We start from the raw sequence: 26,674 nt of genomic DNA on the forward strand, positions 1-26,674 counted from the left end.
CGGAACGTATACTCCCCTTGTGTCAACAATAAAGAGTGTGAAACTTTGTATTGCCATCACCAGAATTAATTTCCTTAATCACAATATATCAGGAATGTCACTATTACGTACATGTAGCCATATAAAGTACCATCATATCAAAGTGATACTTGCTCTACATTACATATCATTTTTGAAATACACTTCTTATGCTGGTTTCATACTACCCTGCCGCTTGCCGCTGAGCGGCGTGGCGCACACGCATTGCAGACAAACGGACACAATAAAGGCTTGTCATTGGTTGAAACGCCCTGCCGCTTGCCGCAGTATGCTGGAGGCTTTAGACACATTCAATTGCACTCACTGTGTCTGGTTTCAGTTTTCTGTTGTTGTTGGGTTGGTTGGTGCTTTCAGCTAATATGACTATTTGCACCAGTTGCTATACATTCTTTTGTGGTTGTTTTCCATACAATTCTTGCTCAAAACGTTTACCTGATCATTTACAATATGTGTTTGACAGCGGACTGTATTCTTTTTCTCGGATGCCTTAACATGTATTGATTTAGCTTCTGTTATTGTTCTATGGTTCAAAAGCAAACAGTATCTTTTTGTAGCCACATCAGGTTGATTCAGTAGTGAAAATAGATAAGCAGTGACCCAAACATTCTGGACTTTCATTTTTGCTGAAAGCTACTGCTTCCACGCCTGTTACTCATATGCCCCCACCATTTTTTTTCAACCAAACTGTTCCTTAAATGGTGTCAAAATACTATGCAGTAACCATATTTCTGAACATTGAACCAATTTTCCACTCCTTCAGCATGACATGGATCCTATGATATGTGCATAGCATATGTGACTCCTCGCCACAACTGAGCCCGGATGTCGCCAGTGCCACTATTGAGATATGCTCCATCGAACTTAACAATAAACAATAGGAAAGAAAGGATTTATTGACTGTTTTATTGATTTTTCACTACTTAAATGTCAAGTACTATAGACATGATATACATCATTTTAAAGCTAATTTCAAGCAGAATATTTTGGTTGAATATCTCAAAAATGATGATTGGCGACATCCGGGCTCAGTTGTGGCGAGGAGTCACATATATACAATGTATATTATACATTTATAAATTTCAGAATATTATTGTTGATATTTCATCCTGATCACCTGTAATCTGAATCCAATTTGATCACAACTGAGTCTGTATTCATGCCTATCTGCATTACTTCCGCCTGTCATTCCTGAGTTACTGACTGGTGGCCCTTCTTTGCCTCCTTTGTTTTACGTGAATGATGGGGCACCAAATCCTAGGCAGTTACGCAGCCAGTGACCAGTTTTGTCGCATGCAAAACAGTAGTCTGTTGCTCTAACAGGCAGGTTACCAAATGGTCCATAGGATCCTCTATTCTGCTGATAATAGCTAAGAAAAGTACTATTGCTCACATACACTGGGTTAGCATGCATGACCTGGCGGTATGGAGTTGATCTCGCGACTTCTTTGTTTTCCAACGTTTTGTAGCAGCAGGCCATTGCGCTGCTCTGATCCTTTTCTTGTCATTACTGTCGGAGGCCAATTCATCAGCCATGTACTCATCAATAACTTTCCTGTTATCGTCCGACTTGTCTGCAATTGTGAATATGTTTATTTCTTTTGTTTATTTCACCAACAGCTTCTTCCAATTCTGCTAATTCTCCTAAGGAGTGTTCCCTTGCAGGAATTTTCCTATCATTTTTGTGATCCTCTTACTCTGTTCAATATTAAAGTCAAACTGGATTCTATTTCCTTTCAACTGGAATTGATCTTTCCTGGACTCTAGAACTTGTCCTTTCTGAGCAGTCAGTGCTTCTCTGTTGATGTCAACAATTAAACTACAAAATAAAACAGCAATGTATAGCCGCTTCCTCTAAAATAATGTATATGATATCTAAGTGTGTATACGTTCGCAAGTTCCGGGCTCACGCATAACTTACGTTTGCGTATTCGTACCCTATTGTAAAGTGTGGATTAACAACGGTTGGCTCCCGTACAATTGTATAGGAAGAGTTGTTGAAACCTTATTCACTATAAGACCAAGGAGGGTCTTCCAAGCCTGGACACTATCATAGTCTACTATTTTATTTTTGGATTTTCAATTTTCCTTTCCGTGACATTTTAGCTAAAATTCTAAAATCCAATGTGGTATGCATGTGTCCTGCTTTTTTTTGCTTTACGTTGTGACTCAAACTCTGATGAAATAAGCTCTAGATGCTAAAAACTTTCAAACCTTAATTCTTAGGTGTACACATAATGAAATATTTTCACTGTTTTCAAGTATTAATCACGCAATTCTTCAAAGTAACAATGCTTTTTAAACATATTTTTTCTAATATCTTTGTAAAAATTTTTGTGAATAAATAGAAAAAATTAAATTGGCCAATTTCTCGGATATAAATGTTCACCCTAAAATGAGCATGGACGGCAGGCAGCTCTGAGACTTACTGTTGTTTTTTTTCGGCCTAATCATTCATAATTTCTTTCCTCAGGCTGACAGACACATCAATAACCAAATCTATCGTAGGACTCTAGAAGGCAAGATAGCACTGAGTCTTGGCAACACAGTGTGGTTGGATCCATTAGTAGAGAGAGTATATCTAGAAGATCTCAAATCCACTGGGATTAACATCAATGTGAGGCAAGAGCTGCTGGACAATGGATTTGCTGAAACTAATCCAGAGGTAGGCAGTATTGTGTAACTCTCTTTTTATTATTTCATTTTTGTAGGCATTTTATTAATGTGTAACTTACCATTTTTGTATTGCCTGAGCCTTTGAATCAGAATTTTACTTTTGGAAAGTAGTCTGTATAATATGGTGTATTCTTCCCTTGTAAATTATATGGGCAATTTTATCAACTGCATGACCTTTGATTTGTACATTCTTTGTTCACAGCACCTGAGCAAACTGAGGCAATTATGTAAGGGCAAGATAGAGCTACCAATGTTGGTACCAACTACCAATCCAGATGCTGAATCCATGTAAGTAGACATCTACAGGCCTATACATTAAGGGATCCAAAATGAGCGTTTATTGCGTTTCGACAGTATTTTTGTGGGACATGAGAGCACCTCAGACCTATCGAATTGCATTCTGAATACTGAAGCATGTCTTTCTGATATCAAATAATTTTCATTTTTTAAAATCACAATATAATACAAATTTTATAACAAATTATAAAAATTTGATATTTTTTCAAATTTTTGATATATAACAGTCCTCGAAGTAAATTATATAAATCTAATGATATATTCTTAAAGTGTATGTAGCAGGGAGGAAAAGCCCGACGATCAATTGAAAATGTTGACCTTTCATATTGAAGATATGGATTTTTTTCCCAAAAGACCTAATTTTTTTTGGTGTTTTGGGAAAAAAATCCATATCTTCAATACGAAAAGGTCAAAATTTTCAATTGATCGTCGGCTTTTCATCCCACCTACATACACTTTAATTATAAATCATCAGATTTATAAAGTTTACTTCAAGTACTGTTAAATATCAAAAATATCAATTTTAATGATTTGCCATAAAATGTGTATTAAATTGCGAATTTCAAAAATCAAAATTATTTGATATCAGAATGACATTCTTCGTATTCAGAATGCAATTCGATATGTCTGATGTGCTCTAATGTCCCAAAATAAATACTGTCCAAACGTTCATACCCCAGCCCTTAAGGAAACGGTGTGTTAAAGAATAGAGTTAATTCAGGTGATACAGTATGGTGTAATTTCTGGTGGAAAAAGAACATACTTGTCCTTATTGAGGAAATTATCTTGATGATGAAGTTTATTCTTGATGCAGGCTCAGGCCAAAAAAAAAGATTGTTTGATTGTCCTCCCCCAACCGACCCTAATCTAGAAAATCTGGTAAAAGTTTTATTTTTTTTTTACTCTACAAATGATACCAATCCTAATTTTGGAAATTCCAGAAAAATGTTTTTTTTTTCCTTTCAACATTTTTGACATCCTGAAAAGGTTTTTTTTACACTTTCTACATTTAAACTGTTTAAAAACATGAATGAAGTGGTATAAAGTAGAGAAATATCCCAATTCACAACTATTTGGGCTACTTATTAAGGGATCTAAAATGAGCGTTTATTGCGTTTCGACAGTATTTTTTGTGGGACGTGAGAGCACCTCAGACCTATCGAATTGCATTCTGAATCTGAAGCATGTCTTTCTGATATCAAATAATTTTCATTTTTGAAAATCACAATATAATACAAATTTTATGACAAATTATAAAAATTTGATATTTTTCAAATTTTGATATATAACAGTCCTCGAAGTAAATTATATAAATCTAATGATATATTCTGAAAGTGTATGTAGCAGGGAGGAAAAGCCGACGGTCAATTGAAAATTTTGACCTTTCATATTGAATATATGGATTTTTTTCCAAAAAGACCTAATTTTTTTTGGTGTTTTGGGGAAAAATCCATATCTTCAATACGAAAGGTCAAAATTTTCAATTGATCGTCGGCTTTTCATCCCACCTACATACACTCTAAGTATAAATCATCAGATTTATAAAGTTTACTTCAAGTACTGTTAAATATCAAAATATCAATTTTAATGATTTGCCATAAAATGTGTATTACATTGCGAATTTCAAAAAATCAAAATTATTTGATATCAGAATGACATTCTTCGTATTCAGAATGCAATTCGATATGTCTGATGTGCTCTAATGTCCCAAAATAAATACTGTCCAAACGCTCATACCCCAGCCCTTAAGGAAACGGTGTGTTAAAGAATAGAGTTAATTCAGGTGATACAGTATGGTGTAATTTCTGGTGGAAAAAGAACATACTTGTCCTTATTGAGGAAATTATCTTGATGATGAAGTTTATTCTTGATGCAGGCTCAGGCCAAAAAAAAGATTGTTTGATTGTCCTCCCCAACCGACCCTAATCTAGAAAATCTGGTAAAAGTTTTATTTTTTTTACTCTACAAATGATACCAATCCTAATTTTGGAAATTCCAGAAAATGTTTTTTTTCCTTTCAACATTTTTGACATCCTGAAAAGGTTTTTTTTACTTTCTACATTTAAACTGTTTAAAAACATGAATGAAGTGGTATAAAGTAGAGAAATATCCCAATTCACAACTATTTGGGCTACTTATTAAGGGATCTAAAATGAGGCGTTTATTATGTTTCGACAGTATTTTTGTGGGGCGTGAGAGCACCTCAGACCTATCGATTGCATTCTGAATACTGAAGCATGTCTTTCTGATATCAAATAATTTTCATTTTTGAAAATCACAATATAATACAAATTTTATGACAAATTATAAAAATTTGATATTTTTCAAATTTTGATATATAACAGTCCTCGAAGTAAATTATATAAATCTAATGATATATTCTGAAAGTGTATGTAGCAGGGAGGAAAAGCCGACGGTCAATTGAAAATTTTGACCTTTCATATTGAATATATGGATTTTTTCCCAAAAAGACCTAATTTTTTTTGGTGTTTTGGGAAAAAAAATCCATATCTTCAATACGAAAGGTCAAAATTTTCAATTGATCGTCGGCTTTTCATCCCACCTACATACACTCTAAGTATAAATCATCAGATTTATAAAGTTTACTTCAAGTACTGTTAAATATCAAAAATATCAATTTTAATGATTTGCCATAAAATGTGTATTACATTGCTAATTTCAAAAATCAAAATTATTTGATATCAGAATGACATTCTTCAGTATTCAGAATGCAATTCGATATGTCTGATGTGCTCTAATGTCCCAAAATAAATACTGTCCAAACGCTCATACCCCACCCTTAAGCTAATTAAAGGCATACAGTCATATTTTGACTATGACCTTTAAAAAAATATTGGGAAAAAAATCCAGACTGACCCAATTCTTAAAAAAGTTGTGGAGGACAAACAAACTATCATTTTTTGGCCTCAATAGGGTACTTCAAAAACAGTTTCTTATGTTATTGTGTTATATAAATTTGTTCAGTCACATGTGATCAATGCGACTGTTTCTGCTGCATAACTCGTGAGCATGAAAAGCTTGGCCAGTTGCACTGAAACTGAATCAAAACTATTTCCACATCTCATTCCTACATTGGACCAGACACATCATTTGTTAACCAGATATTTTTTCACTTCAGTTATGGAGACTGTATTAGAGTACTCGATTCTCGTAATGAGGTCACAGGTTCCAATCTCTGGCAGTGGTAATTTGCTGGGGTATTGACTTGGGAAAGTAAAAAAAAAAGTAAAAATTTATTTGCAATTTATCTGTAGATCAGATTATCTGCTATCCCCATGGTGCATTTGGAATAGGGTAAATGAACCATGAGAATACTCCATCCTTCAGAGGGGGTATTAAGCTGTCAGTTCCATGTATAGGGAGTCCTACCGTAAAAACTTGATAGCATATGTGTTTACTATCAAGCGCTTTTAAAACATGCAAACATGAAGAGCCCCATTGATACACATAGTTATATACGAACATGTAAACCTGCAAATTTGTGTCTCAACCCCATTGGCTCAGTTGGTAAAGCGCTGGACTTTGGTACAATTTCATGTTTTCAAAAGCTCTCGATAGTAAGCACATATGCTACCTGTACACATATCTCAGTCAGTTTCAAAAAGAGTAGGGTGTTAACATTAACTCCTAATTGTCCCAATCCGCCCTGATGCGCCCTTGGTTCTGCCTTAGGCTGCCGATTTGTACAGGAAGTGAACTGATTCTGATATCCACCATAAACAGGAGAGCTTTGAGATTAGGTAAAAAGTGCTATGTATGTAGCAAAGAAATTGCTCATATTCTCAACTAAAGTTGTAGAATTGGCTTGTATTTGGTATTACAGTAGTACTATTCTGGTGCCGGATACGGAAACCATCACAGGAACTGAAGTTGAAGTGTACGTCTCGGCAGTTGCCTATCCCAGTCTCTTCTATGTGCAGAAATGTAGCAGATTACCAAAGTAAGTGAGACAGTTTGAAGCTATGATTTGTTTAGCCAAAGTTGAATGCAGTCATTTAGATATGTATACATTTGTATGTGTATAAAGGAACACTATCACATTGAAAGCGTCATTGTGTTTGAAGGTGAAAATATGGTACTCCTGCATTATTTATAAAAAATACAGCATGTATCTACATGTACCGTATTCATTCCAATAAGTGCCCAGGGTCATTGGGTGGGCGCTTATTTTTTACCTGGTTTACCTAATTTTTCCCAAGGGGTGTTGATTTTTCGAATTTACGTATGTTATAAAAGTGTCCTGAGACATTCTAGTAGCTCTTCTGATGTAGAAATTGTATTGCAAGTTTACACAGGACTTGTAGTCCTCCAGCTATTTCACTGTATCGACGTCTATCTGTCACTTCAACATTGATGGTACCCTTTAGCAAATTGGAAATTTCCTGGGTGGGCGCTTATTGGGGCACAGCGCTTATTGGAATGAATACGGTAGTTTAAAAGTGAATCAATTTGCTTGAATCTTCAGTTTGTAAAGTACATAGTTTCTAAGAGGCTGTTTTCATCATTATATCAGCCTTTATTCAAAACAGTAGAGGTACAGGTACACTATACCATTTTTCACCCTGATGTGGCAGTGATGTCAATGCGCATTTTATTGGGCACAGCCTCAGATTTATAGCATTTGCTTAAAGCACGGGCAAACACACAAACACACACGCATAAAGACGCTGCATAGATGTGCAAGCGAAACAGCTGCTTCAACTCGTTGACGTCACTGCCACATCAGGGTGAAAAATGGTATGTTTAGCTATATTAAGTGCAACATATTAAAAGTCTGCATTCTTCCTTTGCATTTCTTTGGCTAGGTTAGAAAAGTTAATGTCCACTATAGAGACCAAAATGGAATCCATTGGAGATGACTCTGATGAATGGAATCCACAAGTTGGAGATATCTGCTTGGCTAGGTTCCAGGTCGATGGACGATGGAGTCGCGGTTGTATCAAGGAAGTCAACGAATCGGGAGAATATGATGTGTTCTTTGTGGATTATGGCGATTCAGAGTGGCATCTAAGAGCTGAGATACGTAGACCATGGAATGACATCCTCAAGGTATGTTGGCATCAGAATATGATCAATATGACAATTTTATCAATATTTAATGTAGGCAAAGCTGATATACATAGACATAGAATGATATTTTAAAGGCATACTGAATGCATCAAAACAATTGCCATGAGAAAAGGAAACACTGACATTTGTAAACCATGGAATTACATACTAAAGGTATGTTAGCATTAAAATGTAATGCTGCTATGATGATTCTTTAGATTTGATGACATAAAGTGAGTAGGTGCATAGGTCCTGATTGAATCCAGTCCCATGATATCAATAATTGTGACACTATCTGGTCCATGGAGACCAAAGGCGGCACATTTGAAATTGAAATATGGCGTCAAAAAAAGAAAACCCTGTTCTACGGGCCCAACCTACCCAGATTTTGAACAAATTGGGAACAAAAATTCCTGTACAAATGAATGCCGACCCAAATTTCAGAAACAATTTTTTTTTGTATTTTCTCAAATTGCAAATTATTAACAGATTTTGATGATTTCAAGGTCATTTTCCAAAAAAAAAAAAAAGCTGACCCTACTTGAAATGTCCATCCGCCCATAGAACAGGTTTTCTTTTTTTCGTTGCCTAAAGGCAGAAGTATGGAGTTAAAAAAACAATAAAATACATAAGAAAATAGATATAAAAAACGTCATAACTTTAGAACTAAGTATCCAAAAATCTTTGGTGTTTTCAGTATATGATAGCCTAATGTTTGTATAAGGTAATAATTATAGTAACTCAATTTTTGAAAATGCCTCCTTTGGATCTTGTCACCTAATATCTGTTGGACAGGAGGACCCTCTTGCCATTACTCAGTCCTTTTTTACCCTTACGACAGTGCACATACTGGTAATTGTGGAAAGTATCCTTTGACTATTTTGTCACATGGAAATGAACCAAATTAACGATACCATCACCAGCATGTACTATATTCCACCTGATTTTCCCCCAGACCCCTACAGAATTGTTCAAGTGACGGTTGTTTCAGTGCCCCTTATTCAATGCACAGCTAAGTTTGGTCAAATTTCTAAATAAACTTACCATCAAGTCAAAAGTAAGAACTTACACGCATAAACATGCAATTTGCTGTATCCAAGTGAGCTAGGGTTAATTCTGTTCTTACACATAACATTTTTTTAAAACTTGATCCATCTTTTTTGTTGTAGTTACCATTCCAAGCTCTTGAGTGCAGTATTGCTGATATAGGTCCTGTGACAGAACAATGGGAGGATACTGAAGGTGATGCAATGTGGGAGATGTGCTCAGATGTTGAGGTTGCTAACCACACATTGACATTAAAGGTTAGTATTGGAATAAGTATCCCATAATGCATTGGTGCATGTGATGTATTGATGTCTGTGACAAGACCAAGAGAATAACATTTCAGGGGTAAATTTGGTAGTTACTTGTCCCTGAAGAAACTCAGGCAGTTGACTTTGTATTCATCATGCTCAATGTGTATGCTAGCAGAGGATGTAAGGATAGGGCAATAGACACTCCCAGAAGGAATCACTTCAACTTTGTTATGAAATGGGTTATTCCAGTTGAAATCCATACACCCCCTTAATCTCCCATACATGGAGTGTAAATTTTTAATGGAGTCACCCATTCAGGTAACCCCATTTGAAATTCACACCCCCTGTGTGAAAGATAAGGTCATGTCTTATAGGGATGTATGGATTTCAACTGGAATAGCCCAATGGCATGTGATATTATCGCAACTGTCAACCACCTTTTGAGGTGGTTTCAGTGGTTGATGTAGGACTGCATTCCTAGTTTAAGCTTACATCTTGCCTGCCGGCAGGTATTGATCATTGCAGTACATTATGCAAAATGTGTTTGTAGTTCTTAAAAGAGTAGTGATGCAGGGCGCTCAATCAGTCGTCTTAGGGTATTTAAATAAAGGCACTTAATTTAATGCCCACATGACCAGATGGGCGCTGACATTACAGCGTCTAGACAGGATGTCTGGAAAAGTGACCTTTGGCACAGCGGGTGGTCTCCCTGTGTATTTCAATTGGAAATACGGGATGCATGTCCAAATTTTCTAGCAAATTTGTCATTTTGTCTTTTCTGTCGATAACTCTTTTTTTCCGTCAGTGAAAACTTCCAAAATTTAGTTCTTTAAAACATACTAAAAAAGTAGAATCCCCCAATGTGTAATTAATTTGCCTTATAAAAAAAATTATACATTTTCAGCAATTTTGATGATATTTGTCTGAAAAATTCCTATCTCTCAGCATTATAGCACATCTACTGATCACTTGGTGGTCTTGGTGTGGCGGCACCCATGGGTCAGGTGGGCATTAAAGGTGAACCTCATTGAAAATAAAGTTATATATCAATGGAAAGCTTATGATGTCAGGATACTAAAAACTATTTTTTCCGATTTTTTTGATGGCCAATAAAGCTGAAAAATTAAAAAAACGAATAAATTTTTAGTCTTTTTTAAGGCGCCCAAAAAGCACCCAAATCAATCGTCTATGACCTTGGGAATGCTCGTGACATAAGCTCAGGGTTCGCAGTCACGTGATCCTGCTCGTAAACATGTAAACAAGACTTGCTTCCTGTACTTTGCAAGCTGCCCGGCAAGTCTGATTTTCACAATAAAGCTTGAAATTAGAGGAATCTTCAAGTTCCTGGTTCCATCTATATATATTAGAAATAATAGAATTATTGTCAACACGTACATTTTCCGTAAATTTTTGACAAAATCAGTCATAACTAGCTGGGTATAATTGGGTAATTGAGTTTGAATTTCGCGCTGGGATCAATTCCATGCGCAAATGCTTGCTGCTGCCGTTCATGTCATGGACTGAATAAACATGATCGAATAACAAATTAAATACTTTCATGAAAGTTCATCTGTGTTGGTATAAATCATGATTTTGATTTAAACTTTTGATCCAAACACAAGGAATTAATTCCTACCTCGGAATTTTCAGATGGTACTCCATCTTTCATCAGCGAGTGATACAGTCACTCACTGCTGATGAAAGATGGAGTACCATCTGAAAATTCCGAGTAGGAATTAATTCCTTGTGTTTGATCAAAAGTTTAAATCAAAATCAAAATTAAATACTTGTTTGTGACATTCCCTATTCTTGATTCATTTTAAAATATCTGATTAAAAAAATATCGTCTTGCAGTAATCAAAAAATTAATAAAAAAAGCCGCCGATTTCTTCAAATCCAGCCCATATAAACTTGGTTTTCATATTTAGCGCATTGCGGTAATACATTATTTCCACACAATCACGATTGAAAGAAATAGATATTTTATTATAAAATAAATACAATTTGGGCTTGATAGACCATTATTTGATGGAATTCTGAAATCTGAATAAAATTAAAATATTGTCACTTGTGTCACGATTCTTTAATGATAGTACAATCAGTATACGGTACTGAAAAGTGAACCATTCATGTTTTATGGATTACCGCACATGATGCGTAAATTGAAGGGACCCGACACTGTGGTTCCAGGGTTTATGCACAAGCACAGCGACTCGCTTCGTCCTGCTTGCGTGTGTTTCAGCAGATTTGATCAATCGTTATCTTATATTTGGAACATTTACAGGAATAAATTTTGCTGATGAAGTAGCAATAAGTTGGAAATATCAGAATGTGAATATAAAATCGGTCATTTTGTCTGCAAGTACAGTACAGTGGCGGATACTGAACACTCGGCGCCGGACTCGGCGACTGAGTCTCGGTCAGTCACGCACTGAGTTCATCCCGTATGAAACCCACGAGTTAGCCTATCATACATGACCGGTTGTAAAGCTAAGAAATAATTAAAAAATCCTGTACATGTACCTTATTCTATTCCTTCATTTTCTCATTGTGATAAGTTCATCTCAACTTGGTGTGACGATCTGAACTGGTAGCACTAGCAGTTATTTTTTTGCAATCTGTTTTCATTCCGGTTCTTCGGCGAATCTTTGCTCTTCGTGCTTTGACTGTAATATTCCCTATGCATATCAGTGGATGGCTTGGCCTATCCCAAATCACCCGACCAGCACTTTTCCCATTTTTAAATCCACACACTTTATTCAGGAACTTCATTCTTGATTTGATCATGATGTTTCCTTCATGTTATTCTTATTTTATTGAAGATATTTTTCATGTAAAGTAAGTTGACAATGACTGAATTAGTGCATTGGCCCGATGCATGCCACAGTAATGCATGGACATTGTGTTTACAATCAAACCGGAGTAACTGTGTGTCCCGGTTGACTGGCGTCATCAACGGCGCCCAATTTGAACGATTTCGTTTTGTAATTTAGGGGGGGTGCAAATATCCAATCTTTGCATGGAGATTATTTCTAGCCTGGTACGTTAGGCAAATAAAATATTCTTTTCTGCTTCCTGACATCATAAGCTTTCCATTGATATATAACTTTATTTTCAATGAGGTTCACCTTTAAATTTAGTGCCTTTTATTAAATGGCCTATGGTGACTGTCAATAGAAATGCTCTGTTATTTACTATAAGAAAATTAACAGTGGTCCATATTTCAATTCTTCACAGGTCATATCAACAGAATGCAGTGATAAAGTGAGAGGAATTAGTCGTTACATTGTAGACCTGTATGACAAGGACAGGACAGAGAGATATATAAATATTGGACATCAACTCGTATTAGAAGGACATGCTAGAGGTCAACAAGGATTTATCACGGTAAGATATTTTGATGTCATTTCTTTTGTCATTCGTTCTGATAAGTGAAGGCCAGTGTCGGATGCAAATCATCCGGAAATGTGCAGAAATGGGGCCATAAAAGACAGAAATTTTAAAGTGAAAAAAAAAAGTAAAAAGCAACAATTTTTTTAAAAGGGTTGATAGCGTTTACCTCGGCTGCAGTGTGTTTTGTTGCACATGCTTCAACATTTTTGTTTGCATTAACCAGTGTGAACAGAAAAAAAACACAGCAGCATTTTATGCTACATCAAAATTAAAAGAAGAAAGCAGAAAAAAAAAAGATGCAGTGATTTATAGTGCGCTACTCACAGGCTCTATGCCTAGACATTGATCCACAAGCCTCAGCACACTACAGTAGCTGAGAACAGAAAATTGCAGAATTGAAAATGGAACATTTCTCGCATTATCAAAACATTGGACATCCTGGCTTCAAGGTTTCAGTACTGCATTATTTTGTGCATATCTGTGTTTTTAACTTAAAAGAACAGGGATGTATGTTTTCTGAATTTCTGGTGGTTTGGGGGGATTCTGGATTTTTTTTTTCATATTAATTTTTTTTTTATTAGAAATTAAACAAAAAAATATAGGATATACCCTGAAATCATTGTGCTCCGACTGTGCTTTGCTCGCATCGAGTCTCATTGTTTTCGCCAATTATAAGCCAAACAAACTATACCATAACTGCTGACTCCTGATATTAAAAAAATAAATAAATAAGTGCATTTTGGTTTTTCGAAATAAACTTGTTGTTTTTAACTTTACCTTGTTTTTCATTTTTGTATCGCTTGTTCTCAATTATACTTAATGTTATTGATTTGTTTCTAGAATTTATTCCCGAATGCTGCTAATGAAGAGAAATCCATCAGCGTATGGCTAATAAAACTGTGTCGTCAACTCTACGAAGCCAAGGTATGATTCATGGTTTTTACTCCAAAATGTTTCTACAAAGTAGACAATTGTGGATTGAATGATGAGAAAGCGTTCCTGGTTTGGGCAAATGGCAATTCCTAGGGCCGGCGTCGGTACCGTTTTTTGTTGTCGACATATTTCGTATCTTGACGTCGACATACATTTGGGTTCCGAAAAAATACCAGGACTTTTTTTTTTCTTTCATGATTTTAGGAATATTTTAAAAATGTTAACCTAAAAATATCTAGAAACACCATCGGCAATTTCAGCATAATTCAAGATGGCCGTCTTCATAGCGAGCACATAGCGATAAAGTGTACAATTTACACCGGAAAAAAGGCAAAATACTGCCAAAAGTATGACCCCTGAAGGCAAATAACATGAAAAGTTGGTGAAATAGTAGGTAAAACATAAGATTTGGCATTGCATTTTGTTGAAAATACATTGGAAATGGCCAATATTTTGAGTGAAAATGAGCTTCCCTGACTTCCCATGAGTTTTACTAGGCCATTGCCTGAGCACTATGTCGCCATGGACGAAGTACTGTCGATATGTTGACATAATTCACTTTGTCGACAGAGGACCTGTCGACGCCGGCTTTAGCAATTCCATTTGAAATCCATGCACAGCTATGAAAGGCAGGACCTTATATGCAGGGGATGTAGATTTCAAATGGAGTCAGCCCTTCAGGTATCCCCATTTGAAATTCACACTCCCTGTGTACTTGTACAAATGACTTTACAGGGATATGCTGCAAACATGGGTCTTATTTTTGGCTATTTCATAGATCAGTTACCTCTTTTTATGACTCCACCGCGAGGCATACTGTTTTTGCAATGTCCGTGCTTCCGTTCTTCCTTCCGTCCTTCCGTCCGGATGCTATATCTCGGGCATGGATAGGCGGATTGACTTCAGATTTTCAGGATAGGTGGGTCATGGTCAAAAACTCTGGCTACTTTTTTTTTGGTGAGATTCAAGGTCATATACTAAGGTTAAAGGTCATTTGAGGTCAGGGGGCCCATTTTCCTTATTTACCTCTTTTCTCGGAGACTAAGGGTCACACGTTCCTCAAACTTGGTGGGTGGGTGCGTCTTGACCTCAGACAGAACAAGTTTGTATTGGTTAGTGGGTCAAGGTCTCCTGAGGTCATGCAGGGGTCATTTTAGGTCAAATTAGCAAAAATAGTCATATGGCCATGAAACTTGGTAGGTATGGTCAACATTTAGAGCCAAATTTTTGGAAGGTCATTTTGGGGTCATCTGGGGTCACCCAGGGGTCATCTGAGGTCAAATTAGTAAAAACTGTCGTATGGACATGAAACTTGGTGGGTACAATCAACATTTAGAGCCTAATTTTTGGAAGGTCATTTTGGGGTCATCCAGGGTCACCCAGGGGTCATCTGAGGTAAAATTAGTAAAAACTGTCGTATGGGCATGAAATTGGTGGGTACAGTTAAGGTAGGATCATCGGATAATAGGCCCATGCAGGAAAATAGCCACTATATTAAATCAGAATTATATATCCATATCAAATATATAACCAATTTAAGATAAGTCTTTACTCCACTTATTTTTAATGTTTCATGAAAATTTAAACCTTTCTTATGTTTTTCTTTATTTTTTGAAAATTCCCCAATTTTTTCTACAAATAATTATTGCTAGCCTAGAGGGAATGTGATATGGTTTCCATAGTTTGTGGGGTGGTTAATAAGCCTAATATCTAAATTCTCTCGCCAGATTTTTTTGATAAAGTGTTTATTTTTTGAGAAAAATCATTTTTTCTATTTTTAAATTAGGGAAATCTAGAAACACCCATAACTTAAAATAGAAACACTTTATTAAAAAAAAGCTGGCGAGAAAAGTTTCTAAATTTAATAACCTTTCATATAACACCTTGTTTGTTAAAATTGGCCCTATGGTTAGGTCAGACAATAATTATGAAATTGGGTCATTCAGTGTTTCTAGATCAAATCAAGAAAATTTGAGCAAGTACTAACATTACCTTCAAATATCCCCTTTATTACTGGCCAATATATAGGAAAAAAGTCACTAATATTATTTGGTAACATTTTTGTAATAAAAAGATCCAAAAAGCAGTTCTATAATGTTGATAGAAAGGTGAAAAAATAATATTTAAACATAGTATCCATTTTCAAACTTTTACCAATTTTAGTGAACGAGGCTTAGTGTCAAAACCACTTTATGTACAAAGTCAATGGGGTTTCCTAATGATAAAAAATGGCATAACTCAAAAACACTTTGTTGGCAAAAATTAAAATTTGGCAGGCAAGTTTTTCTCACCCAACTACACATCCTGTATCATTTTTAACCAAATCTGTGCATGACACCGTAGCCGATGTTCCTACCTTAATATTTAGAGCCAAATTTTTGGAATGTCATTTTGGGGTCATCCGAGGTCATCCAGGGGTCATCTGAGGTCAAATTAGTAAAAACTGTCGTATGGGCATGACACTTGGTGTGTACAGTCAACATTTGGAGCCAAATTTTTGGAAGTTCATTTTGGGGTCACCAGGGGTCATCTGAGGTCAAATTAGTAAAATCTATCTTATAGGCATGAAACTTGGTGGGTACAGTCAACATTTAAAGCCAAATTTTTGGAAGGCCATTTTGGGGTCACCAGGGGTTCATCTGAGGTCAAATTAGTAAAAACTGTTGGATGGGCATAAACATTTGAAGCCAAATTGTTGGAAGATCATTTTGGGATCACCAGGGCCCCAGGGGTCATCTGAGGTCAAATTGATAGAAACTGTCGTATGGGCAAATTTGGTGGGTACAGTCAACATTTAGGCTTGAAGCTTTGTATGCACTTGTGAGTGCCACATCACTCGCTTTGGTGGAGGCATCACGGTCAACGCTGTGCGTCGAAAACCGCGACATCCGAGAACCGCGGTCCATCTAGTTCTATGCCAATTTAGGTATGTGGATGGGTTATTTGTTCAGAATTTTTCTTTTTTTTTCTGAAAAATTGGCCTATTCATATTTCCTACTTATAGCCAAAATTTTTGAAATTTGCCCAAAAAATTTGGGAATAGTTGTAAAAACTTTGCATTAAATTTGGCCTAAAATTTTGACTTTCAGTATAGCGATGGGTCCAAATTTGTTGATAAAATGGTATTTTGGTATATATGGATGGGTCCACTTTCAAATTCTCGGCTCTACACTTGAGTATCCCCTCCCCGGACTGTCTGCAACATGAAAGTAACTGAGTGAACTATCGATTGATTGAGGGAGTGACCGAGTGATGGATTGATTGATTTCAATCTGCTAATGTATTTTGATGTTTCAGTATATTTATGTATTTTTATTTTGTTTACTGTTATTTTCAGGATAAAAAGAGACAGATGGAGGTAGCTAGAGCAGTGCATCAGCTAGTGACTCACAAAAAGTGGTAAGCCATTTCTTGTCTTTCCTACTGCTTGATTCCAGTGATAAGAGCCACATGCAGGCGTTGCAGAATCCGCTGCCCCGCAGCCCAGGACAACCGTAATTTGTTGCCGGGCAACCAAAATAATGACATGTCTGCCCATCTGTCAACTTCATAGATATGACAGATCAAAATTATGCAGTTTAATTCTGTAAAGATGAATTTATACTCTATCGATTTTGCTGAAAAGCGATTCTCACACATGCTCAGTGTTTACTTCCGTTTTCAGAGCGTCAATTCAAGCTGATCAGTGGATACAAATCGCTGAGGCAAAAACTATGTCGCTTTTGCGAGTTGAAGAAATCTTAACTTTTGAGCGATATCGCTTGACACATGAAATGCATCAACCAATCATTTCCTTATCAACTGGATGTATTATTTTACTAATTAATTTACATTTCTGGATTATTGATTTTATTAAAATTAAATTATTGAGAGCAATGGAGGTTCTAAAAATGTATTTTGATGCATTTAGAATATTTGAATTGTTGTCTGCAATTGTTATCGCTGAGATTAGTATAAATGCAAAAGGGATGAGCGATGCATCACAAAATTTGGCGATTGCACATCGATTTCCAAAAGCGGAGCATCACAATCGCTTGGTGGTCGAGTATAAATTAAGATATTTGAATTTTTGCAAATTTCGTGAATAAATCCTCAAGCGCAAAAATAAAAACTCACAAACAACGGATGTGCTGTGCTATTAACCCACCACTCCATTTTGTTCAATACACGTTGTCCATTCCGTAAGTGGAAATTCATCAATATATTTCCTAGAAAATGATGATTTAATTGTCAGCATCGCATATGCTGTGCGTTGATCCCAGGCTTTGCTGTTTGAGGAGAGCTTAAGCGTTTGCTCCCCATCACTCCCCTCAAATAAAGTTGAGAGCGTTTTTATTGCTCGCCTGCCTTTTGTGTAACTACAATAATAACCACATATATACAGTACAGTAATAATGCTCTCCTAGTGCTCTCCTGTAGCACTCAAGGAGAGCGATTAAAAGCTCCCCTGCAAATTTCAAACAGCAAAGCCTGTGATCCGCTCCATTTTATTTTAATACCATGATAGCTTGCACATAGATTAAAGAAAACTGAATCCAGCGCCCACGTGAAACAGTGCACGTTGTGCGACTAATTATCATATTTTTATTTTCAATTGACAATCGATGAACCGTACAGTGGAGAGCAGATTCAACTGGTTTGATTATACAGGCCAGTCTGCTTCGATATATGTGACACAGGGCAGCCATTAGTAGTGAGTTGACACAACATGTAAACAATAAAAGCTGCTTTTATTGAAATCATCACATGGTTAACAACACAATTATTCAAATTGGGCTGTGCGGGTGGACTTAAATTATGTCTCTTATTTACGCTATCGGGCATTATTCAAGTACAAGCTTCAAAAAGTTTCATAGACTGTATTACTGTAGTATTTTGTTGTTGTTGTATGCATCCAAAACTGATTGATTTTGACTGAAAAAAAAAAAAGAAACTGAAAAACAAATTTATAATTGATTTTTAAGGGTTTCTTTAGGGTCCAATTTAAGGGTTTCTTTAAGGTTCAATTTTAAGGGTTTCTTTTCGGGTTCAATTTTTAGGGTTTCTTTTCGGGAACAATTTTAAGGGTTTCTATAAGGTTCAATTTTTAAGGGTTTCTTTAGGGTTCAATTTTTAAGGGTTTCTTTCGGGTTCAATTTTAAGGGTTTATTTAGGTTTCAATTTTTAAGGGTTTCTTTAGTGTTCAATTTTTTGAAGGTTATCATTCATCCAGGTATATTAAATATTAAATTGGAATCATAAAATTAATCAACTGGACTCACTTGTTTGCCCAGTTGATTATTTTTATGATTCCAAAGTAATATTTCTTTAGGGTCACTTGAAACAATAATAACAACAAAATACCCGGATGACCCACTTGAAATTTTCATCCAAACAAGATGAGTTTTTATTCTGCTACTTTATCCAGTATTTTTCCTTTTTTGGAGGGGGGGTTGAGACTGATCAGACTCCTTTAAATGGAATCTGTAAGCATCTATTGTGTGACAATGCAATTCAATGGGATTATGCCACTTGGATGCACGATGCTTTATCAAGGTCACAGTTTGTTGTGTACTGAAAAAGTTGTCACACAATTTTGCATTCCAGGACCTTGGCATTGACACTCTGTTTCTGAGAAATTATGCCCATTTATTGTGTAATTAATAAGTATAGTATAAGTACAGATCAGGTGTAAATAAACAAACACTTCTCTGTGGTGTGGGTATCACAATTGGGATATGGTTGGTGGTTTTACAGTTGCCATTTTGCATTTTTGGTCAAAAAAATTGTGTGTTTACTAGAGACTGACCGATCAGATCGGTAACTTCCGAATCGGACCGATTATTAGCTTATCGGTAGTGATCTGCATCGGCCGATTTTTCCTTCATCCGCCGATGTAATGCACCGATCACCCAATATCATGAAAGTAATTGTTGAAGCTTAACAAGTATTCATTTATTGGTATATATTTCTTTGAATTAGACTAGTTAAATCAAGCGAAATTTAGCAAAAGAACAAGATTTGTAGGTGATAAACCTATAATCATACCGTGATTCAGGCACGCAGCTGAGATAATCAGGTAATTCCCCGCATGCACATGTACGTACGGCCAACAGATGAATATGTACAACTGTAGTTCTTACTTCGGGTTCCGGGTTACACACATGCGTGTCAGATTGGAGAGAGCTACGGGCCGTGTGCAAAACTCAATACTGACTTGAACGTAAACACAATATTAAAATGGGGCGATCGAATGATTCGACGGACTCGGATATCAGGGGGAAAAGGTAAATTGAACTTAGAATAATCATGGTCAAATTAAGTATTGTAAATGAGCACGGAGTGTATTTTTGTGCTCAGAGCATACATAATTATGGTAATACTTTGCGTACAAGTACCCTTTCAACATACGGGTGAAATTTACTCATGGCGATGGCAGCCATTGTTTACAAAGAGGGAATTGATCGGCCAATCACCCGATTCAGATAAGGACCTGATCGGTCAGACACTAGACTGTTTACGCTTTAAGGGCTTCTCTGCGTCATAGGTGCAACTTTGCTAGCCATGACATGTGTAATTTACACAATTCTGCAATAGCTTTGGTCTAGAACAGGCTTCCTCAAATAGATTTGTTGAAGTGCCACATGAAATAAAAGAAAATTGCAAGCGCCAATTAATGGCTGCAAGGTTTATATTACATTTTGACATAATTCAATGAATTTCGTCTCAGTATAATTATACTGACACTGTTAATTTTATTACAAATTACCAGATGGGATCTTTAACTTGCAAGTCCAAAAGAGGCCTGCTGCTGGCAATTTGTGAACACATCCTTTACCTCCTTTGCAAACTGTTCCATAAATGCTGTCAAAATACTATACAGTACCACAATTTTCTAACATCTAATTGCTGATATCATGATCCATGTAAAAGTGCGGCCATTTACAGTGGTTACAATATTTGAAGAGCTTTGTTTCAAAACCCCTTACATCCACTTTTGACTTTTTGAGAAAAACAGCTTGTTTTAATTGTGCAAGTATTACTTGTTCGATTTGATTCAATTTGGGTTCGGATAAAGTGTTGATGAATAGAAACTAAAAGAATAGGTTTGTTTTATTATTTCTTTAATATCGCACCTTTTGTGGATGTAAGGGCTTTTGCAACAAAATAAATTTACCCCTTTTCTAGAAACCACCTTTGCAATAAAATTGGAGCCCATTTGTTTGCACTACTTTATGTAACTTGACTAATGCTTTCAAAATCAAAAAGAAAAATTGAATTATCTCATTTACTTTTTTAATTATGAATTTTTAATTAAATCCGGAAAATGATGTATTTGAGCATTTCGAAACTACAGCTTTAGTTAATTACAATGAATTTTTTTCAAACATAGTGACCCCAAAATAGTTCCTTTTGGTTTTAATAGTTAAAGAACATTCAAGGCTACTAGCAACAGATGGTAGTAGCGATGTATTTTAATATATCAATAAAAGCCCTCTATAATTATAATGCCCTGCATTTGGAAAATGCAACGCCCCAGCGGTGTTGGTTAGAGAGAATACTGTAAGAAAATTGACATTTAAAAGGTTTGCAACCAAAAAGGTATGCTAGGGAAATAGGGATTTCAACATCATAGCTAAAGCCATATTATAACATTTCTGTAAAAATAGATTAGTATTTATTTTCCATAAAATGTTAGCTTTTACTATCAGATATGTCCCCTTTTAATTTTGAGCTGAACAAGTGAGGTAAAGCAAAGAAAATTGGAATTTACCACTAGCGCCAATGCATGTTACTCCAGCGGTTTTAATACGGTATGACCCTCTGATGTGCGTGTGTGTTATGTTGTGTCCTGCACGCCGTGTACGTACTCTGTTATCGCATATGTGTTAGACTAATATTTCCATCGTAATAATAAAACAACGGTTCCTGCATTTTATTTAAAAACTACAGCACCTAACGTCTGGATTTTTGCAGAGTATCTTTGTTTACTCAAGTACATTACAATCGTGTAAAAACCAGAATTAAAAAAATTTTTGAGGGCGTTCTCCTCAGCAAATGTTATAATATGGCATTAAGGGACTGAGCAAGTTAAGCAAGGATAATAATAATAAGTTAATATGCAGTATTTCCTACTTTAATCTTGGATCAGATTGTGTAAGTATACCTAGGCTTAGAGAGCAAATGCAATCTCGCATTTTTCGCCGTGAACCACACTTTTTAGTGCTTTTCTCACTTTTAAATGATTCATTTCTACCACAAAAATCTTAGAAGATATTGGACATTGAAAAGAATAACACCAATTATTGGGAATTGAAAATACTGGTGTGCATTATGGCTTCTGAAATCAATTTGTGCCTTTTGTGTGATTCAGTAAATATGATCGAGAAAATCACGCTTAAGGGCTTCTCTGCGTCATAGGTGTGACTTTAATAGCCATGACTTGCAAAATTTACACGTGGACGCAACAGCTTTGGATCTAGAAAATGGAAACCAGCAGAGCCAATCCATGTCAACTCCAGGGATGGAGGGGTTGGCGTAAAAAATGTGTCGCGACACGAAAGACGATGGAGGTTTGGAGGTCCATAAATGTTCAAAGGGAACCCCTACAACTTTAAACCTTTTAACCTTTAAACAATTTGTACCTTTTGTGTGATTCACTAAATAAAATAATGAGTAATTAAAATAAATTTATGCAAACCATGCTTCGCACTTAAGGGCTTCTCTGCGTCATAGGTGCGACTTTACTAGCCGTGACGTCCGAAATTTACACATGGACGCCATTGGACGCAATAGCTTTGGGTCTAGGAAAATATGGAAACCATTTTTGAGTGAGTGTTTTTCGCGTCTGGTCCCACGGGACCTGACGCTGATATAGTGTCTGAACTAAATCCCCAGTGAGTTCCAGTGACACATTCTAGAAGTTATCTGTTATAACTCAGCTGAAGATATACATACAGTGTCTGAGACAGAGACGGTAGCATGCGTACCTGGCCTAGGTCGATGTCAGTGAACTTTCTCCATCCCACACATACCATTTAATAGACTGGCGATATGAAACTAGGCCAAAAAAATATATTGTTGTGTTGCCCTCAAGTACACAACAATTTTTGTGGCCATATTTTGTGACAGGGATTGGTTTAAAAATATGTTAACCCTTAATAACTTAATAAATGGTGACAGAAAGAGTTTTCAGTTTTAACTGAAAACTGATAAATTAAAAAAAATTAATTAATTAATTAATTAATTAATTAATTAATTAACGAATGAATGAATTAATTAATTAATTGTCATCCAAGGTCAGAGGTCATCAATCAGAGGTCATCCTTGGTCAAAGGTCATATGGGGTCAATGGTGTCAAAAAGTATTTATCAAATTAGAGAAAACACCTGTCGCTGCTATATTACTATTCAAACAGTTTAGGCCTTCTAAACTATTCAAACAGTATACAATCAGTTAGACAAATACAATTTCCACATTCACTTAAGTCTTTTTTTTATAATTGTTCAGACATAACTCAAGTGCATCTTATATCTCTAATACCACTATAATTGTCAAGATATCAAAACTTTCTTATCATTTTTATATTTAATTACCACTAACTACAATTATTTTTATATATCGACTAATAAAGCGACATGAGAGTACATATTATACTAGTATTTGATTCCTGATTCTTCAGGTCTGTTTCCATGCCCACAACGCACCCAATCTTCTCTCTGGACCAGACGCATCCCTTTTTAAAGGGATTTTTATTTATACTTGCTTGTGTGAATCAGTTAAAATTTACACTCACAATAAGAATGGTTTCAACCATGACCTCAGTATTCAGGGCTTGACCCTGTTACATATGAAATGAAATTAGAATTGTCATGGCACTGGTAGGGAACAAACTAAAAGTTTTAATGCCGTCCTATGAACGGAAAGTCCTTTCAGGTGGGGGGGGGTAACATTTTTGATTACATAGTTTGATTATAGATACATCATGTTAAAAAAATTTTCAACATTTCGCAGTTATGTTTTAGGGATGGAGCACTTTCATTTATGGATGTCATTGAAATTTGGGTTTATTCCCTTATTACAGTTTACAAAAAAAAAGTATCTACTCCCTATTCCAGAATAATACAGCACTAATTTTTGGAATTAAAAACACGTTATCTTGTTTTGCCAAATGAAACATAGCTAAATCCTAATCCTTTAGTTAGTTCTAACTAGCAATAAAAGTGAAATTTTGCAATTTGAAGGAAAATGGGCCAAAAACATGCAATTAAGTGTGTTTTCTTACAATTGTAGTCACAAAATTCTACGACTTGAAATTTGAAATTAGTCTTGATACAAGTCTTTAGGCTTGATTGTCACAACATTCGAAAATCACCCCAAAAACGCATGTTTTTGGCCCTTATTTCTAAAAATTTACCAAACATTAAAATTTGACTTTCATTGCTAGTTAGGACTAACTAAAGGATTATGATTTAGCTGTTTCATTTGGCAAAAGAGGATAATATATTTTTAATCCAAAAAAAATTAGTTCTGTATTTTTCTGGAATAGGGAGTACAAGTTTCATTCAATTATTGAATTGTATTCCTTTTTGCCCAATGAAACATATTCAATCTATTTTTCAATTAACACTGAACTGGGAATCAAAATGAAGTGATCATGCTATTAGGGGCTAGGGCACCTTTGTTTCAAGTGGTCTTTGGGCTATTTCAACTCTCCAGTTGGAATCCATACACTTATGGAAGACATGACCTTAATCTCCCACACGGGAGGTGTAGATTTCAAATAAAGTGAAATTGCGCGGGAAAAGGAAACATTTCGCTGTGCGTCGCGCGATTTTGCGCCACAAAAATCGTTGGACCCTGGTCATGGCTTCATAGGGGTATATGGATTTCAACTGGAATAACTCATTTATATTATTTAAAGTACATATATTTTAGAATTTTAAGTACAAGGTTGTGTAATTGAACTGTTGTATGACATCTATAAAACAAAACGCTCGTTTTTAATTTGGGGGCGTTTTTTGTAAAAAGGGTATTTTACATACCGTATTTCCTCGAATAGTCGCCCCGCCCCCCCTCAAATAAACGCCCACCACTTTTTTTAACCAAGATGTTTCAAAAATGCTGATATTTCCATGCTATCTTGTGTAGTAAGCTTACCAAGTTGCTCACATGGTCGATAATAGCAGCAATAATTGGTGGAAATCTGCATCGGAAACCCGGAAGTGAACCAAAAGTCAGTGTTTCTAGTTCATAGTTAGTCATTTTAGCATGACTTTTAAGTTTACCTAAGGATTTTAACAGGAATTGTCGTGCTAAAAATGACCTCTAATAAACACCCCCCGTTTGGAAAATGCAACGCCCCCGGGGGCGTTTATTCGAGGAAATACGGTAAATGAATTTCATGATTAAGTGAAGATTACTCTTGTGTTCATACTCAAACTCTCCCAAAAGCACTGTAGTTTGGTATGGCTCTGCTCAGAGTTTTTCACTTCAATTGTCTTAACATCAGCAATATATAACATGAATTCCATTTATGTAACATGAATTCCGTTTATTCTTTCTGTTTCATGAAGTATTTAATATTAATTGTTATTTTTGATTTCGATAAACTTATGAATGGTAAAAAAGCAGTCTCACACTCTTTACAAGAAATTTTCCCACACAGTCCAAAGGGTTGTTTAGCTTTTGCTTTAATTTCAAAAGTAGAGGGCTACAAGACTTCTACGTAGTATATGTGAACATCCACTACAACTGAGCCCGGATGTCGCCAGTGCCACTATTGAGATATGCTCCATTGAACTTAACAATAAACAATAGGAAACAAAGGATTTATTGACTGTTTTATTGATTTTCACTACTTAAATGTCAAGTACTATAGACATGATATACATCATTTTAAAGCTAATTTGAAGCAGAATATTTTGATTGAATATCTCAAAAATGATGATTGGCGACTTCAGGGCTCAGTTGTGCTGGATGGTCACATATGTGACACGATCTGGTCCATGGGGGCCAAATGAGGCATTTTTGAAAATTGAGTTACTGTAATTATTACATTATATACAATAGGCTATCATTTACTGAATACCCCAAAGGTCTAGCATACTTGGTTCTAAACTTATGAAGTATTTTGATGTCTACTTTCATATGTATTTTATTGTTTTTTTACTCCACATTTTTACCTTTATCTCAGTTTCAAATTTGCCGCCTTTGGCCCCCATGGACCAGATTGTGTCACATATTTACAAGGAGCACACGCTCCTCTTGCTTGCTGTAGTCTTGTATCAAGATGAGAATAAGTTTATGTTGGATTTTAAGGGGTAGATTCTAATCAGTGCATTTAGGTTATTGCATCGCGGGCGTACGCACAAATCGCTCTTCTAGGCTTGTGTATTTGCCTTGTAAAATTCATGCCAGAAATGGGTGCACTTGACACAGATCAATGCACATTCCACAGAAGCAGATTGATTGTGGTTCCAACCTTTGAATAGAGTGTTATATACAGTTGAAAAGTTACTTTTTTGTGTGTGTGTTTGTTAACTGTACAAGTTGAGTAAAACAAATTCATACATGTATATGTATGCAAGTATGTGGAGAGAGTGGTATAATTGAGGGTGCTATATATCGCTTTAGTTTTATGCTTTTCATAGAATTTGTGATTTTTTGTATGTGAACTATATGAAAACTTATATTCTGTGATATTTTGAAAGTTTTCTTTCCAATTCTCTAACAAAATTGTAAAACATGGTTTAGCTGCTTTTTATTTTCCAATTATGCATTGCAAGGTTTCAATTTTATTGTCAACAACAATAGCACAAAATGGGATTTGTTTGTTCCCCAAACCAGCAGCTAATTTGGTTTCCATTCAGAATTTGTAATAAATTAAGGGGGTGCTACACTCCTGGCCAATTTTGTGCCTATTTTTGCATTTTTCTCCAAAATTATAGCACATTGGTGACAAGTAAGATATGTATATTATAGGGGCAAGG

The 26,674-nt window shown here is 35.7% G+C and overlaps 1 protein-coding gene across 1 annotated transcript in view; it reads left to right on the top strand.

Moving 5' to 3' along the window:
- Positions 1-26,674, top strand: part of LOC140172465 (uncharacterized) — an 89,648-nt gene that overhangs the window by 35,011 nt on the left and 27,963 nt on the right. The window contains exons 27-34 of the mRNA XM_072195611.1: positions 2,510-2,701; positions 2,915-3,000; positions 6,854-6,970; positions 7,836-8,079; positions 9,249-9,383; positions 12,615-12,764; positions 13,611-13,694; positions 17,041-17,102. Of these exons, the coding sequence (XP_072051712.1) occupies positions 2,510-2,701; positions 2,915-3,000; positions 6,854-6,970; positions 7,836-8,079; positions 9,249-9,383; positions 12,615-12,764; positions 13,611-13,694; positions 17,041-17,102 (1,070 nt within the window). The remainder of the gene's footprint in view (positions 1-2,509; positions 2,702-2,914; positions 3,001-6,853; positions 6,971-7,835; positions 8,080-9,248; positions 9,384-12,614; positions 12,765-13,610; positions 13,695-17,040; positions 17,103-26,674) is intronic.

The sequence above is a fragment of the Amphiura filiformis genome, chromosome 16 (genome assembly GCF_039555335.1).
Source record: "Amphiura filiformis chromosome 16, Afil_fr2py, whole genome shotgun sequence".
NCBI lineage: Eukaryota > Metazoa > Echinodermata > Ophiuroidea > Amphilepidida > Amphiuridae > Amphiura > Amphiura filiformis.